Genomic DNA, 18,690 nt, shown 5'->3' on the forward strand with positions numbered 1-18,690 from the left:
TTTGATTAAGCATCCCACAACGTGTAGAATACAAGCTTATTTAGGAGTTAGAGACAAACGCAGAGGCAGGCACATATGGCTGTGATTTCTCTGCTCAGAAGTTGAGGGCGTTGTCTTTGATCATCATTTTTAGTATACGTTGCGAGCCATAGCAGTACAGGATCTCTGATGTGCAACTTTTTCAGTTTGGTGTAATAGAAAGTTCTGAGACTCATTTGAGTAAGCTATTTCACATCTACAGAGCTCAATTTTGTATCTTAAATTAGGATACAAACATTTTGCCCACCTAAAGGCACTTTCCCACAAGATATTCAAGCATTATGATACATAATTGTGCTATTTTGAAATTCTTAGTGAAGCACTTAATGCTGAAAGCAAATGTAGACATGAATTGGCTATATCTTTTGCTGTGTGCACTTGAATGGTATATTCAATTGAATTAAATTGCAGAAAGAAGGCTTTGTTCAAAACAACAAATCTTGGGACAAATTCCTATAGAAACAGTGAGCTTGTGTGTGTGTGTATGTGTGTGTGTGTGTTGTATACGTAAGTACATGTGTTTATTTAAATTTTAAAATAGGACAGAAGCTACCTCCTTTCTTTGGAAAAGAAGACATAATCACTCTGTTGGTATTGTTTTGTTTGTTATACTGGTTATGTTTAGATCTTAAAATCACATCATATCTTTTTATGTTTGCATAAAAGTCATTGGGTGATTATACCATAATGTAATGAAAATATAATCTATTTTTAAAAATCTATTTACTTTTATTATTAGATATATCATCAACACTGCAGTAAACATGCATGTGCACATACATCTTTAGACATTTAAAAATGGATTAGAATAAATTCCTAGAAATAGTATGGCTTTTTCAAGAGGATGTTTATTTTTTCAGTATTTTATACACACTGCCAAATTACCCATTAGAAAAATTATATCAATTTACATTCTCACTCACCTGCAATGTATAAACATGCTCGTTCTATAGCCAACAGTGTATCTTATTTTTAATATTTTCCTATCTGATAGGCCAAAAAGATCATTTTAATTTGTATTTTATCGATCTAAAAATACACTTGTAGTTGTTTACTCGTTTTTATTGGTATAATGCTTATTATAATAGCTACCATTTACTGAGAACTTACTGTATACATCACACATAAATTGCTGGGCCATTGAAGTATAAAATCTTATTTAATAGTTTAACACTCTTATAATCTGTGTATTCTTAGCTACTTTTAATGGAAAGAATCTTAGAGAACTTACCTTGCTCAAGGTTACAAAATAACTTCAGACTTTATTGACATAATCTTTTACCTATGTTCTCGTTTAGTTTCAGTATCTCAGAGGCACACACTCAGGTCAGGTTGTTCAGCAGGTTTGGAACTTACCAAAGGCCACCAGCCCATGAGTTAAATCCTGAAGCCACATGTTGCCAGCAATCAGTATCTGACATAGCTACCCTGCTCTGTCCTCATCCTGTGGGTTTCCTGGAGCAACAACTCGGGAAATATGATGGATTTTAATTGTTGGAATTAAAAAATAGTATTTCTGTATCAAACATCACAATTTTCTAACCATTGATGATCCCCATATATCATGGACACCTTTTTAAAACTATTAGTAACCCCAACCAATTTGATAATAGTACTGTTTTTGCTTGAGGCATGTGTTTTACTGATCTCTTAATCTGCCCAGTCTCTTCCAGAAGTAGTTTGATGATGATCTTCCCATTTCGGAAATCTGATTCGTCAAAGAAATTCAAAATGCAGCCCTCAGAAAAGGGCCCCAGAGTATTTAAATAATTAACTCTTCTGGCCAGTGTGTAATGAGGTGAATTCTCTTTGCAGGAAGTCACTTTATGGAAATGCATATGTCTTAACATGCATATATGCATATGCATAACGGATGCATTTGATATTTTCACCACATTTAAGATCAAGACCGCTTGAACTAGAAATGAGAGTTTATTTAGAATGGAAATGAACTGGCATTCTGAGTGAAGAAATCACTGCCTCTTTCTACAATCTGGCAGCTAATTGAAAGCAAACCCATAATCAGGAAACACTCATGTTACATTTTTTTAGGCCAAACTTTTTGGGATAAACATTTTCCAAGGGAAAATAATTTGTTTATCTTGTATTATTCCAAAAAATATATCACATATCAGTTTCACATTTTCAGGAATTTTGATTTCGTATTTCTGACCTGTGGTTTGTTCTTTTCTCTTCTCACATATTCATACATTTATATCCTATTCCTGTTCCACTTTGGAAAGATTAAGTAGACATACTTTTCCCTACTTAATTCAATAAGTTAAATAAAAGCTCTGAACATTATATGCAAAGCAAACATAAAAGACTCTTAAAGCTGAAGAGAAGAGGCATTCAGCTAGGTACTTTGGGACCTAAGAAATGACATGTGCTGAGTTTCCTGGATTTTCTTTTTGCTGCATATATATGCATGTATGACAGAATTGGTGCTGAAGAAGCCAGCAGCCTGGAAACACCAACAGGCACAGGTGAAACCAAAACCAAAACCAAAATGCAACCGAAGTCTGCTTGCTCTAGTCAAAGGACTAGGGAATGGTCAGCTTACCAAGACAGGAAACTTCTAGACAATTACTGTTCTAACTCACCAAATACTATAGAAAAGCCCAGGTGCTCCACCTCAACTCCTGTTAGTAAAGCTGAGTGGGGAGCCTACACTTCCACCCTTGCAAGGCAGTAGAAAGTTGCCCAACCCTTCCTTCTGAACTGGCGGCATTGAGGCTGAGTTGGAGCCAGGGTTTCATCCCTGTTGGGCAGTCATGAGACCCCAGACCTAGCAGTGTCAGTGAAAACCACGTACTGGGCCTATACTTTCACCTCCACCCTCTGCCAGCTAAGGAGGTCTACTGGATAGCTGGAAACTCCCATCCGCATCCAGCAGTAACTAGGGCACCCCCAATCAGGTACCATGGAGTTCTGGTGGGGAACCTGGGCTTCTACATTCACCTGGAAGTAATGAATCAGTTCTGTCTCCTTACCTTCTAGAACAGAATGCTTAGATAAGATCCAGAGTCTCATAAGATAATATCCAAAATGTCCAGGACACGGTTGATTATTACTCATCATATCAAGAATCAAAATATCTCAGAGTGAATGAAAGGAGACAATCAACAAATATCAGCACTGCAAATACAGAGATGGTTCCATTCCTTGGCAAGGATTTTAAAGTGGTGATCAAATTTTAAAGGTTTCATAGCTATGGCTAAATTTCCTCCGTAAGGGCTACATCAATTTTGTTCTCTGTTTGCTCTTGTGTTTGAATCTTCCACCAATAGTGAGTATTTTCATTTAAATAAAGTTTTCAACTTTATAATAATAAATAATACTTTAAAATAGAAACAATAATAGAGTGGCCATTGTAAAAATGCTTTAATCAGCAGCCATGACCATGCTTGAAACAAATGAAAAAAAAATAGAAATCCTCAGTAAAGAAATAGAAAGTCTCAGCAGAGAAATAGAAAATACAAAGAAGAAACAAATGGAAAAATTTAGAAGCGAAAAAAATCATCAAAATTTTTAAAAATTATGAACGGAAGGGAAAGAGGAAAGAATCAGTGAACTTAAAGACAGAACAATAGAAATTATCCAGTCTGAATGACAGGAAGAAAATAGTCTGGAAGAAAAAAAGCCTTTGCTAGCAGGGATTGAGGTAGGGGCCAGTGGGATGCTAACAAAAATCAAATACATGCAACTGGAGGCCAGTTTGAGACGAGAAATTATGTAGGGCTGAATATTACTCAAAGAAATAGAGACTGAAAAATTTCCAAATTTAGGATAAGGGTCAAATCTACAGTCAAGATGCTTAGTAAACCCCAATCAGCATAACCTCAAATATATCCACTTTGAGACAGATCAGTCAAACTCATGGAGAATTAAGAAAAAATAATCTTGACAGCACCAAGAAGGAAATTACACTTGACCTACAGTGAAAAAAATAATCCTAATGACAGTGAAAATTTCATCAGAAACCACAGAGGCCAGAAGGAAGTTTTGTCCAAGTTCTGAAAGAACTGTCAACTCAAAATGCTATATCCAGTGAAAATATACTTTAGGATATTTTCAGATGAAAGAAAATTTGTCTCCATTAAATAAACACATGAAAAGATGTCAACACATGAACCACCAAAGGAATGCAAATTAAAACCACAGTGAGATAGAACTACACACTTATCAGAATGGCTAAAATAAAAATTAGTAACAAAGCAATGCTAGTGAGAATGCAGAACTACTGGATCACCCAACTTGCTACTGGAGATGTAAATGATGCAATCACATTGGAAAACAGTTTGGTGGGTTCCTAAATAACAACTATCATGTGACCAAGAAATAATACTCCTGGGCATTCCTCTCAGAGAAATAAAAACTAATATCCACACAAAACTGATACATGAATCTTTAAAATGGTTTTATTTGCAAATGCCAAAACTTTCATACAACAATACCGTCAATGGGTAAATAATTACATAAGCCACTACAGGGACTTCCTAGGTGGCGCAGTGGTTAAGAATCCGCCTGCCAATGCAGGGGACACAGTTTCAGTCCCTGGTCTGGGGAGATCCCACGTGCCGTGGAGCAAGTAAGCCCAGGTGCCACAACTACTGAGCCTGTGCTCTAGAGCCCGTGAGCCACGACTATTGAACCCATGTGCCGAAACTACTGAAACCCACTCGCCTAGAGCCCGTGCTCCACAAAAAGAGAAACTATGGCAATGAGAAGCCCTCACACCGCAACAAAGAGTAGCCCCTGTTCACCACAGCTAGAGAAAGCCCATGTGCAACAACGAAGACTCAACACAGCCAATAAATAAATTAATTAAAATAAAATAAAAACCCCAGCATTACTTACAAAAAAAAATAAACCATTACAGCCATACCTTAGGATACTCCTCAGCAGTAAAATGGAATTAATTCTTGATCTATGCAGCAATCTGGGTGCATCTCCAGAGTAGCATGTTAAGTGAAAAATACCAATCCTAAAAGACAGCATAGCCCATGATTCCATTTATGTTACAGGACAGGAAGGACAAAATTTTAGAAATGGAGAGCAGATGAGTGATTTCCAGGGATGAAGGAATGATGGGAGGGGAGTGTGTGTGGCTATAAAATGGCAGAATCATCCTTGTGATGGAAATGGTCTGTATTTTGACTATATTATTGTTGACATCTGGTTATTATTTTGTACTATAGAGCTGCAAGATGTTACCGTTGGGGAAAACAGGATAAAGGGCACATGGGATTTATTTTGATCATTTCTTACAACTGCTTAAGAATGTACAATTATCTCTAAATAAAAATTCAGTTAATAACTTCCAATCTTTTCTCAATAAGTATGACAAATTCCACACTTTCCACATACTCCTCTGAAAATAGTCAACCCTCATTTTATTTCCACTTTGGGGATCCAGGAGACCTGGTCCAAGCTGTTATTCTGGCACCGTCTTGCTGTCTGACTTCCTACCAGCTACGCAGGTTTTTCTGAGTCTGATTGTCTGCAAAATGGTGTTTAAATAACAGCTCATCTAAAGTAGTAATTCATCCACATTTGTAAAGTACTAAAAATTGTACATTATGTGTCTGTAATACGCATGCAAGAAATACATATTTTCTCCCTTGCAATTAAAATTTCGTATAGTACATCCTATATTGGAATGACAATCCAGAATTTTAGATATTAGTAACATTGTAGCTAATTCTGTGATATCACACAGAAGACTTCAGAATACTTCTATATGTGTGAGCTCTTCCTCTCCTCAACTGTAAATTTTTTGGAGTTTAAGGCTACTGTCCTACAGCAACTGCACTGACCACAGTTTCTGATGCCAGATAGTTTCCAATAAATGTTTGATGGGGGGGAATGCATCTTTTAATATGAATAATGTGGCTCTAAAATTAGTCTGTAGATCTTCCAAAGGGGTACAATATCTTTTCCTATTCCTGGATCACCAAGTGTCCTGCATATATCTTGTCACACATTGACACTTAGGCAAATCTTCAATGATGATATGGACAAAGACCATGAAAGTCTGGAATTGGAAAGAACCTAAAAGGTACAGTCTAGTCCTTCATTTCACATATTCCCTTTCTGATGTTAGTGAATTTCCCACAATGGGCTCTTCTGGCTCTAGATGTGCCCCCTCTCCCACATCGCTAATGCACATTGTCTCAGATACTTCATTAAGATAAATCTTTCCACATAATACGAGAGAGTGCTCTTTATTTTTTTATTTTATTTTATTTTTTGGCTGTGTTGTGTCTTCATTGCTGTGTGTGGGCTTCCTCTAGTTGTGGCGAGTGGGGGCTACTCTTCATTGCTGTGCATGGGCTTCTCCGTGCAGTGGCTTCTCTTGTTGTGGAGCATAGGCTCTAGGTGTGCAGGCTTCGGCAGTTGCAGCACTCGGGCTCAGTAGTTGTGGCTTGCGGGCCCTAGCACATAGGCTCAGTAGTTGTGGCACCTGGGCTTACTTGCTCCACGGCATGTGGGATCTTCCCAGACCAGGGACTGAAACTGTGTCCCCTGCATTGGCAGGCAGATTCTTAACCACTGCGCCACCAGGGAAGTCCCAAGAGAGCTCTTTAAGGGATTTCTTTTTCTTCCTAATCCTAACTGAATGCAATATGATATAAATTGAAGTAACCAAGTATATTCATTTTTTCTCTCTTTCAGAATGTCTGTATTTATTTACTTTTAAAATGCTGCTTCCTAATTAAGAAAAAAAGGCCCAGATGGGTAACATGTTAAATTTAACTTGCAATTATATAAGTAGTCCTCTTTATTTTTCTTATGCAAGATAAAACATAAACACTTTGTAACATAAAATTTTTTCACACTCAGAAATTTTATCATTGTTGAGGTTTTAGGGAAATTTTCTCCATGTGTGTACCAACTGGATTCTCTCTGCAGAGGCAAAATGACAGTGAAGTGAATAACAAAGCAAGGCGACAAAATAAGCACTTTGTATGCTCATTCATTCATTGTCAATCATTTATTCAGCAAATACTTATCAACCATACCATCCCCAGTGTGCTTGGGACTGGAATTAAGCCCTGAGGACTCAATAGAGTGATGGCCACAGTGGGAAACAAACAATCCCAGACAGTTAAATACAGTGTGTTATGTACTTTGATGGGTAATGTATAGTGATCTATGTGAGTTCATAGAAAAGATGTCAGGGATGAGATGTGAAGGACGAACAGCATCTAAGCCACGTAAAGGGGAAAGATACAGGTAAGGAGTATACGTGATAAAGGAAGCAGCAGGTGAGACAGCTAGAGATGCAGTATTGCCAGGAAGTAAATGTAATAAAAACAATGTTCTGAACTGTAAAAAATTTAGAGAATTTCTGTTGAGTAGGAGAATATATTGAAAAAACTTTTTAAAATATTGGGATATTGACAGTAAAGGAAAAAATTCCTCCTTTCCCTCTTACTCAGCCATAGAATTATGTGGATTTGAGGGAATATTTTGATCACTAGAAGAGCAACATAGTCTATCAGGGAGCAAATCCTTACCAGACTTTTTTTTGGGTGGGTGGGGGGGAAATACAGAGGACAGAAAAATGTTTTATTCTCTGTTTAAAAAGAGAAAATGTCTTCACGGTGTTTTCTTAAATTATAAATTCAATTTTTAGTTCTGCAAATATTGTATGGTACCTATTATGCTAGGATCTAGTAATTTATTGGTGTCCAAAATAGAAATGGGCCTGCCCTCAGAGAACTGCCTTCAATGAGAGACACATTGCATGTTTTCAATTCTATGGGAGCTACATAGCAGAAGTACATGATGCTGGGGGAATGACCTAGTTAGGAATTTTAGAGTTAAAAATTTAAATACCTGAGATTTTATTTACTATCATAGTTAAATAAAATCTTTAATGAGAAGGCTTTGTATAATTAGAAACCTGGTGCCATCATGATTTAATTTTCTGAGATTGCCACAATAGGTGTTGATTCGAATTGATTTAGATCTCTTGTATCTCATACTTCTTATCGACTTTACATGTTCTAGCGAAGAGCATTAGATTACTGTGAATACTATTAATGTATCCGAAATGGTTATATAATTTTGAAAGAGTATATTGACGTCTGCAAGCAGGTTAATTTAGAATTCTGTTAGCAGTATGGATTTAAGCATTCTGGCACATTCTGAGTTTATATTGATGAAACTCAGGAAACAGAATCTATAGAAAGATATTTGATACAAGTAAACCGTTAGAGAAAAATAATATTCTGGGGAAAGTGAAAATCAAACTGTCACACATGGGTATGCATTCTGGTCATTTAGACAAATGTAAGTCTAAATGGTCCAATTATCCAAGATGAAACCTGTCACTTGTCCTGGAGTTACAGAAAACTGATAAATATAAAATCGAATAATAGATGAAAGCAGTGATCATTTATCCAGGAAATATTAAGTGCCCTGTATAACAAGTTTTATTTCTTCAAAAAGGGTTTTAAATTATGTGGAATAGAATGAAGTATTTAAACGCCTTTGCTCGGGTATCTCAACAGCAGTAGCTTTTCCCAGTGACTAGGTCTTTGGAAAGGTTTTCTAGCTAAGTTAGATTGATGATTTAATTACAATCTGAGATTTAGTTTCTTTAACTGTAAATTTCTTACTAACTTCTGTTGGATAGAAAACAGTCTACCAAAGATGAGGATGTGCACGGTAATAGAAGAAACTGTGTTAATCAAAACTCTTAAATGCTGGTTTGTCTCAGAATCAGCCTTTGTCTTCAAAAATCTCTGCATATTTTAGTGTCAACCTCAAGGCAGCTAGTATTTCCTCGGTGTCCTCAGGCAATCTAAGGTCGCCACTGTGATGCCCTCTAGGTCTTGTCTTCTTTGGGCCATACACATGCATTTTCCTAGTGCTTTGGCCCATAAGCTCTGTACAGTTCTTTCAAGATCCTGTTTACTGCTTTCCATGGTGGCAGCAAGTGAACTTAGCAACTTCACATTAATATACGATTTACATTTTCATGGCATCATATCAATTATTTCTCTCAATGCTTCAAATTCAAAACTGCTTTGCTGAAAGTATTACAGTGTAGTTGCACTGAATCAGAATTTAAATCTCCAGTAAAGAGACGTATTCTGTTTTATGCTAGAGGCATTTGATTTAGAACTTTCCTATTGTCATCCTTAAAGATGCTTCCCTTAGAAAACATGTTTCCATATGAACAGAGACCTTCTGGGAGCACATGCTTTAAACTAAATGAGCAGTCACACTCTTTTCCACCACCAAAATCCCAGGTTCATATGAACATGGCATAAAAGGTAAAGCAGAGGCCTGTCAGTTTAAATGGTGGAGATATTAGCCTCATCCTGCAATAGGGCTTGGCTCACAGTGGGTGCATCCAACATGGCTGTTGGTTAAAAGGATGAGGAGAAGATAAGGTACACATCAAAAAGATGAGAGCCTCTATCTCAACCTTCTGTGAGATTGAAAGGAAAAATTTAAAGTGGGAGGAGGGTATAACTGAGCATAGCATACTCATTTGGAAAATGATTTGATGTGCTTTATATTTGACTACATTTGATGAGTTCAAAATACATTGGTTTCCTATGTGCCTATTAATACTACTTGGTGAGTATAACCTTTCTAAGGGCCCAAAATAACCAGAAACCAGTGACTAGTTCTGTTCCTCTAGGAACAGAACTCAAATCCGTTGTTAGTACTTCCCTCTGCAGGCAATGTGACACCCCTTGCAGGGAATCCACCCCGATTGGTGTTCTTTCTTCTGTACAACTTCTCTCTGATTCTGCTCCCACCTGGTCTCCAGAGAACGCTCTGCTGCTCTTGGGTATTTATGTTCCCTCTTGCATGTGAATCAAGGTTTCTATTACCCGGCCTCTAAATTATATTTACAGAATAGGTGATTTTATTTCTTTCCATTTTTGATTTTTGGAGGTTGTATTGAGAAAGAAAAATTTAGTCTGTGGTCATGTTCTAAACTATATGATCCCCAAAGGATACTATTTTTTCACCATAGGTGGTCATTTATTACAGCACTGATTACAGAAAATAACTTAGAGAAACTCATTTAGGTCAAAGAAAGAAATTTAATGGAATTTAAGACTGAAGGATAAAAATGCTGAAAACTTGAGGGACACTGAAAAGTGCAGGGATATTTATAACATCAGTGACTATATTAGGAAACGTTATGTCTGCCATGGGATAGCGCATCTCAGATCTCAATTACAGGAGTGTAATTAACCCAGAACCCCAGCTGCTATACTCTGAAATCCAGGCAATGACACTGCACTTCCCATAGACTACTCCCAGCCAAAGACAGGCCTCCTTGTTTGGGGAGACACAACCTTTCTCACTCCTCTGTGGGCTTACCTATCTTTTCTTGGAAGGCCCTGATGTCTGAGATGACTGGACCCAACCTCCCTTCCTTCCCTGTCTCTCCCTCCCTCACAGTCAATCCTGATCACAATCTGATTGTTCTCTGCCTTTCCTGACTCCCACTCCCCAATATCTCTCATATGCATTCCCTGTAATGAATTCATTGCATTTTAAATGCCAGTTATAAGAGTGGCTTCTTGAAGTACCCAGAATAACCCAATAACAAAGACAAAAAATTAGCAAGCTAAATTCTAGCAGGAAAAAAAGAAACAATGGATGTAGACAGAGGGAAAGTCAATAGTAGGAATTAATAAAATACAAAAAACATATACAACAGCTTTAGTCAGCAAAGCCAGAAGTTAGTTCTTTGGGGAAAAAATGAAATTCAGGCAAAATTAATGGAGCTATAATTAGAAAACCTTAGTAATAAAAAAGGGACACAGCTTTAGATAGAGCAGAGGCTTACAAAGATAAGGAACCATTATGCAGAGAGGTTGCTAATAAAAATAAAGTCTTACATGGAATGAATTATTGACCAGAGAATGTAACTTACCCAGTATGACTCTTGTAAAAATAGAAAGCCTGAATCAATTTATAACATTAAATAAAGTAAATTAAAAATTAATGAATTAAAACTTTTTACAATAAAACTGTAACATCAGAATGCTTTATGGTTAAGTTCTACCATTCAGAGTAGATAATTCCAATTTTATAGAACGTCTTCTAGAGAAGAGAAAAAAGGAGGAAAAAACTTCCCAGTTCTTTCCACTGTTAGGTTAATCCTTATACTGCATATAGACAACAGTTGTATAAGCAAGGAAGATTACAATCAATTTTACATGTAAATATAATGGCAAAAATGTTAACCAAACATGAGCAGTCTTAATCTTATGGTGAATAAAAAATTTGATTTGTCACAGGAATGCAAGGTATACTATGACGTTAGAACATTTATTATGTAAGTCAGCACATAAAACAGAGTACAAGAAAAAATCAATTATGTGGTTATCTACAATGTTGCTTTCAGTTGCTACAACTTAATTCATGGTTATAGGGAAAAACATTTTAGCACACTAGGAATCAAAGTGAACTTTTTAAACCTGATAGAGTAACAAAATTTTAGAGCAAATATTTTATTTAAGGATGAAGTATTAGAAGCATGGTATCACTTTTTATTTAGCATTCTATTTCAGATGCTAGGCAGTGCAACAAAACAAGAAAAAGTTACAAGAATTGGAAAGATACAAAATTGTAGTGATCACAGGTGGTGTAATTATCTATTTAGAAAACACAAAATAATCTAAAAAATATAATTCATGAGAGTTTAAAGATACCGCTGGGTATAAGACCAAATATGCATATACCAGCAAAAATTATATTTATAAATATAATATATATGTATTATAAATAGAGTAGTATTTGTGTAATGACTGGTAGACCAAAGAAACAACAGAATAAGAGCCCAGACTCAGAGCCACATATGGACAGCTGATCTATCAACAGAGTCGTAATTGGAAGCCAGTGGTAGAGTAGCCGGTAAAAAGCACTGACTTTAAAGATGAATGGAAGGAATTAACTTGCTCCTTATAATCATGTTTTTAATGAACAATCTAAGTTTAATGCTTAAAAAGACTGTTTGATTCTAGCTTGATCAAGACAAACGAATTTTTTATCCTTCACTATGTTTTTTGAAAATATTTATCAATATATCTCTTGTCAAATTTCCCCCCAAACCAGATATTAAAAAAGCAACATTAAAACATAAAATTGTTACATTAAGTCATTCTTGATGTAAAGTGTTGATTTATGGGGTTCTCATTAATACTTTTGCCACTATTTCATTTTTATTATCATCCTCTAGATCTAATTCACTCTACCACCTCCTTTTCTACCATTTTCCCCCTGTAAATCACGTACTTTGTACTTTCTTCTTCTTTATAGCTCAGTATTAATAATGAAAGTTAACTTTCTATTTTGTCTGAACCATCAGAGTACAATACAATTAGTCAATATAACTTCTAACTAAAATGGTTGTTAATCCTTTAGAAAAGAGAGCTCTCAAGATCTCTAAGACCGAGAGCTCTCAAGATCTCTAAGACCATCCTTGGGGCCAAGATAGTTTGTCTACTTTTAAAATTACTTTTAGCAGAGATTTTGGAAATAAAGAGGGTCTACCCTTTATGATTTGCTTAATTTCCTAATGCAGATCTTATTAAGAAGTTTACGTTTACATAGTTTTTCCTAGTAGTAGAGCACACTTGAGGTTGTAGTTAGTGCGTGGCAAAATTAATTCCTATGATACATATCATATATAAACCTCTGGTTCCTATTATCATTGCAACAAGATCCACATTTTAAAACCTCTACTGTGCTTCACTTCTCAAATTCTGTAAGTACTGCTACAGTAAAGTTTCATGCCTTACTAACTTTATAAGAAGTCCACTGCAGCATGTAAAATTTGGCAGGAGAATTTCAGGAAAGCACATTTCAATGTTTTTGTTTTACGTTAAAGCTTTTCTTTGACTGTTTTGGACACACTCATAAAACAAGTACCATCATTTGGGATAATAGCAATGTGTCCATTCATATAGTTACTAGGGTATGTATAGATGATTATTCTACATGGAAATGAGGAAAATATATGCATATGAAATTTTGCAACACCACAAAAAATTTTTGAGACTGCCTGGCTATTGCAAGATCAGCGGTCCAAAAGAACCATTTAGAGTTTTACCTGTGAAATTTATGTGTTCTCTACCAGGGCATTAGGAAAGTCTTTATGAATACATTTCTCTTGTCATTCTCTTGTTATAACATATACTGACTCATTTAGACATAGATGCATTGTCCTTTTAAAATTTGCATTGCTTTTGGTTCATGTTCAATCTGAGATACAAGTTTTGGCCTCCTTTTTTATTAAAAAAAGTTAACTTGGACTTTATTAAAATTGACAACTTTTACTATGTGAAAGATACTGCTACGATAACTAAAACATAGCCAAAAACTAGGAAGAAATACTTGCAAAACATATATCTGAGAAAAGATGAGTATCCAAAACATATTTTCTGTTTAAATTTTTTATTAAACTTTATTTTTTAAGGACGTTTTAGGTTTACCACAAAATTGAGGAGAAGGTACAGAGATTTTCCACATGCCCTCCATCATAGACACACCATCTTCAACATCCCCTACTCAGTGGTACATTTGTTACAACTGATGAACCTACATTGACACAACGTTAATACCCAAAGTCCATAGTTTACATTAAGGTTCACTAGCGGTGTTGTACATTATATGTATTTGGACAAATGTATAATGATATGTATCTATCACTATAGTATCGTACAGTGTATTTTCACTGCCCTAAGAATCCTCTGTGCTCCACCTATATCCTACCCTACCCTCACCTTTCCCCTTTCCTCCCTGCCACTTCTGGCAATCTCTGATATTTTTACTGTCTCTCTAATTTTGCCTTTTCCAGGATGTCATATAGTTGGAATCATACAGAATGTAGCCTTTTCAGATCTGCTTCTTTCACTTGGTAATGTGCATTTAAGTTTCTTCCATATGTTTTCATGGCTGGATAGTTCATTTCCTTTGAATGCTGAACAATAATCCATTGTGTGGACACATCACATTGTATCCATTCATCTGCTGAAGGACATCTTGGTTGCTTCCTGCTTTTTACCTCCTACTTCCAAAATCACGGTGCTTGTAATGAGGTTTTACTGCTGACTTGTCTGAATGAAAATGCTGGATATTTGCACATCTATTCCTGGAACATGCACGTCATTTTTAGGTGGCACTTCACTGGCCTGCAGAACACCATATTGTGCATTCTGTTGGGGTTTTTCTCATTGGACAAGGTGCACTTACAAGATGATTGTCATTTTGATGAAACATGATGAAAAATAATACACTCACCTGTCATTATTTGAATTGGCTGTTGGTATATTTTGTGCTTTAGAAAATGTTTTTATGACACGAAATATTTGTGTTGAGTTTGAAAGTTTAATAACTATTTTCCCTAAATAATTCCTGCCTCATAACACTAGGCTCTAGGAAATATTTTCCATATTTTATAAATGAAAAATAGAGGCTCTCAGGATAACAAGAATTGGGACTCATTTCTAGGTCATTTTACTGAAAATCCTCTCTTTACCTCACTGTATTCACCTACCACAAAATGCAATGCAGTCATGACAGCATCAACAAGGTTTAAGAGTAAACGTCCTGAGAAATTCTACTGCGTTTAGTAATGGTGAGTAAATAACTGGCTCTTCTAGGACGCTATCTTAATTTCACTTTGTGTCCAATTGTCATCGAAATACAGAGGAGCTTTTTCCTAGCCACTACCAGTATGCACTTTCTCCTTCCTGCAGCAGGTCCTTATGAGCACTGACACAGCGCGTGTCAGGTGCCAGGCTGAGGAGCAAAATGACATGGTTCTGGTTTCATAAAACTTACGTTCTAGTTATTGTGTTCATTGTAATCTGTTATTGATGTCCTTCAGCAGTATCAAGCAATGACAACTGGTGAAGATCAAATTTATAGATGAATATGTTCAGAAATGACCAAATTGTTATGTTTCACACCTTAAAGGTGTACAGTGCTACATGTCAATCACATCTCAATAAAACTGGAAAGAAGGAAGGAAGGAAGGAAGCAAATACATAAACACATACATACATTAAAAAACACTACATACATTAAAAAAGACCCAATATTTCATCCTTGAGAATAGTCACAATATTATGTTTTTTCACAAGAAACTCAAACTCAAAACCACTTGCTTTTAAGCATCAGTGTCTACTTGTTTAACTTGCTTTCATACATATACTCTCCTGAACTCCTAATCCTTCGTGATTGGACTCTTGACTCTTATAATGTTCAAACCCATTTCCTACTTCGCTTTACTGAGTAATCTCAACTTGATTCTGCCTCTCTGCCTTCTTAGACTTCAGATTTCAGCTTAAATACTGTGACTTCAAAAAACCACCTCTGATTGCCTGATTTATTGCAGGTCTTCCCCATAGCATCCAGGGTTTTTTCTCCTTTATGAGATGCTGCCCAATTTATACTTATATATAATTACTTGTATTTTGACAATAGTATATCCAGTGCCTAAAAGATACTCATAAATATTTGTTAAACAGCTGAATAGTTGGATATTTAAATATTTTTCTCAATGTTTACTATTCATAAAATTGGAGGTCATTAAATCAACAGATATTTGAGTGTTTACTCTGGTTAGAATATACTTCTACATTAAAACTGTTTATAAAATATTTTTCAATAATTCTATTACCTGAAATTCATTTAAGAGTAGTACCCACTTATTAGTTAAATTTCATAATATATTAGAGTTAGAATTTAAATGTTTTAGAATTTTTCTCTTGATCATTGGAAGCAAATCAATGGAATTCAATTTCAAGTTATTAGAATTGCTTACATAAAACCCCAAAAGCTTAAAATACTACCTGATCTTTCTTTCGTCATTTTAACTTGCATTTAATTGAATAGCTTTTAAGGTAGTAGATTTTTCATATGATTCTCAGAGAAGAATAATCTGACAAGAAAGAATTTTGAAAAATGAAATCAAAAATAAAACTGCTAATAATATTTATGATCCAATTTTCACAAAACCTTTACCTTTTTAATGTGTTGTATACCTAAATTTATCAGATAATTTTTATGTCAATAAAGATCTTCATGTAGTAAATAATCACACATCATTATTTGTTTTGTTGTTATTGTTAATATAATTCCTTTCTTTAATTATTTTTTTAGTTTAGAGTTTATTCATTCAAACCATCTATTACTTATTTAAAATCCTATTTTTACCTGATCTATTATTAGGTATAAAATTGACTTCAGCAATTTCTTTTAAATGCCTACAATTTTACAAAGACTTGACATAGCATCATATTTGCCCTTGACCAAGAATACATTTATTCTCCTAAAATTAATTTTCCATCACTGAGTTGATGACTTTTTATTACAACTTTGTTATTTTCATTCTGATAAGTGATGTTACATTAGTCAAAAAGTTTAAGCATTAATCTTAATAATTAAAGGCATGTCATGTTCTAAATTGAATTGTGAAATACTGTTTTCACCTCATATCCCAAACAGGCACCCCAAATGTCAAATCACATCATCTAAAATTTGATCCCTTAGTTTATTATATTTAATTGATAAACAAGGTCTAGTGCCAAGAATGTAATTTTAGTTTCCTGTTTTCTAGAAGCCAGAGCCTCACTTAAATTTGGGAACAGAACATTTTCTACAATAATGGCACAATTACATGTGTATGAAAAAGCAGTTTTTATATGTTTTAAATCAAAATTAATTTCTAAAGATATTTTGAAGTCTAAAATTTTCTTAATGTTGATTTCTCTTTTAGAATTTAAAATGTCATGAAAACTACTTCATATGGTATAATACTATTTACTACTTTGCCATCAAGCCATTTAAAGCTAACAGTGTAAAAATAAGTAATTTTGAATCTTTATCTGTAACAAACAGTTTTAAAATACCTCATATTTTAATGATGTTGCCAACCTCTATTCACTGAAAATCAAATGGGCCATTCACTCAGGTGAGTTTGCCTATATTGTACGGTATTTTAATCATGACATTTAGGATATTTTATTACATTCACTTGTTTTTATTTGCAATGACTAGCATAGTGCCTGGAAGTTGAAAAGTTTAGTAAATAAGTGAATGAGTGAGTAAATGACTACATGAACTATATCCATCCAACCAAAATTGCCCAAGAAATGCTTTAGTGCTTTCTCAACTGATAAATGTTCATCAATTGAGTGGAGATTGCTGGCAAAATATCAGTTTTTCACTTCACGTATTTATTTGACAAATATGGTCTGTTTCGTTATAGAAATAGTCCCATGGACCAAGAGGACAGGTATATTTATCCAGGGCAAGATCTGTTCCTAGGACTTCTGTGTTGTTCTCAACTTTCCAGACAAATAGTTTTCTTTTTAAAAATTGTGTAAGTGGACATATCCATGAATCTTTCTCAGTGGAGGCCTGTTTACTGGGTTTCTGGCCTTTTGGCAGTTACGGATACTACATGTTGCTTTTCTGTGTTTTCTGTGTTTAGCTGGAGAGATTACAGGCTGAAAATACATCAGAGTGGGAGAAGAGGGAAATACTTGAAACAGAAAAACAAGCACTGGAGAGAGAGAATAGAAGGCTAAAGGTCCAGGTAAAAGAAATGGAAGAGCTCCTGGATAGGAAAAACACATTAAATGCAAACTCTCAAGGTCCTGATTTCAAGGCATTACAAACCGAACTACAGGAAAAAAACAAGGTATGGGTGCTCTTTGGAAGCAAATGTTCTCACTTTCTGTATATTCCTGCCCTGATGTGTAGTGGATGCTGCCTTAACTTTCACAACCTGAAATCTGAATATTTTCTTTTGTGCTATCTCATACCTGATAGTTTGATCTTTTACCATTGAAATATAATATATACATAAAATGTTGTTCACGCATAGGAAAAGAGAGTGTGACAAACTTTGTATGAAGATGTTACAATATGACAAATCTGAGAGTTTCAAGCTTTTCCAAAAGGTAGAAAAACATGAAGTGAGGGATGGACCTTTGTGTGTTTGGTTTCCTGTTACAGTTTTGTCTCAGTGTTTTCCAAGCAATTGATCTTATTTTCAAGGAACATATTTCTCCATTAGTTTGGGCAGTTATGCAATAAGCCTCTGTCGGTATCTGAGTAAACACTTAAATGTAGCTGGTTCACTCCTCTTTGGTTTCTTTTTAGTTAGACTCAGAAAAATTATTTCTGAGTCAATTAAACACATCGTGTTACAAATAGCCTTTATAGGCTATGACATAAATGTTAAAACCAGAATTAAATTCAGATTTTGACTTTGGGAAATTTAGGTTGTTTTGGAATTGTTTTGTCCTAAAGCCAATAGACATATTTACTGTTATGGATGGGAATTTTTTGATAAATGTTTTTTAGATTTTTAAAATATTCTCTTAGTGGCAGTTATAATTTATGTATTTTAGTGTCAATATGCTGCAAAACATGTACAGGTTGTTTCTCTTTCTTCCACGAAAGCATCTAGAGTACCTTATGCACAATTCTATTTTTTTTCACTCAATTCCTTTAACAGTGAGTTGAAAGTGAGTTTGAAAAGTTCATATTTTTGAGTCATGTAAAGTAGTTCATACTCATATGAGCTCTAAAAGCTAAATGGGCAGAAAAATTGAATTCCATAATACTTTTCCTTATTCTTTGTGATTT

At 35.0% G+C, this 18,690-nt stretch overlaps 1 protein-coding gene across 1 annotated transcript in view; it reads left to right on the plus strand.

The window, feature by feature from the left end:
* Positions 1–18,690, plus strand: part of CCDC102B (coiled-coil domain containing 102B) — a 251,247-nt gene that overhangs the window by 83,539 nt on the left and 149,018 nt on the right. The window contains exon 6 of the mRNA XM_057700148.1: positions 17,528–17,737. Coding sequence (XP_057556131.1) covers positions 17,528–17,737 — 210 coding nt within the window. The remainder of the gene's footprint in view (positions 1–17,527; positions 17,738–18,690) is intronic.

This window comes from Hippopotamus amphibius, chromosome 11 (assembly GCF_030028045.1).
Source record: "Hippopotamus amphibius kiboko isolate mHipAmp2 chromosome 11, mHipAmp2.hap2, whole genome shotgun sequence".
Lineage (NCBI taxonomy): Eukaryota > Metazoa > Chordata > Mammalia > Artiodactyla > Hippopotamidae > Hippopotamus > Hippopotamus amphibius.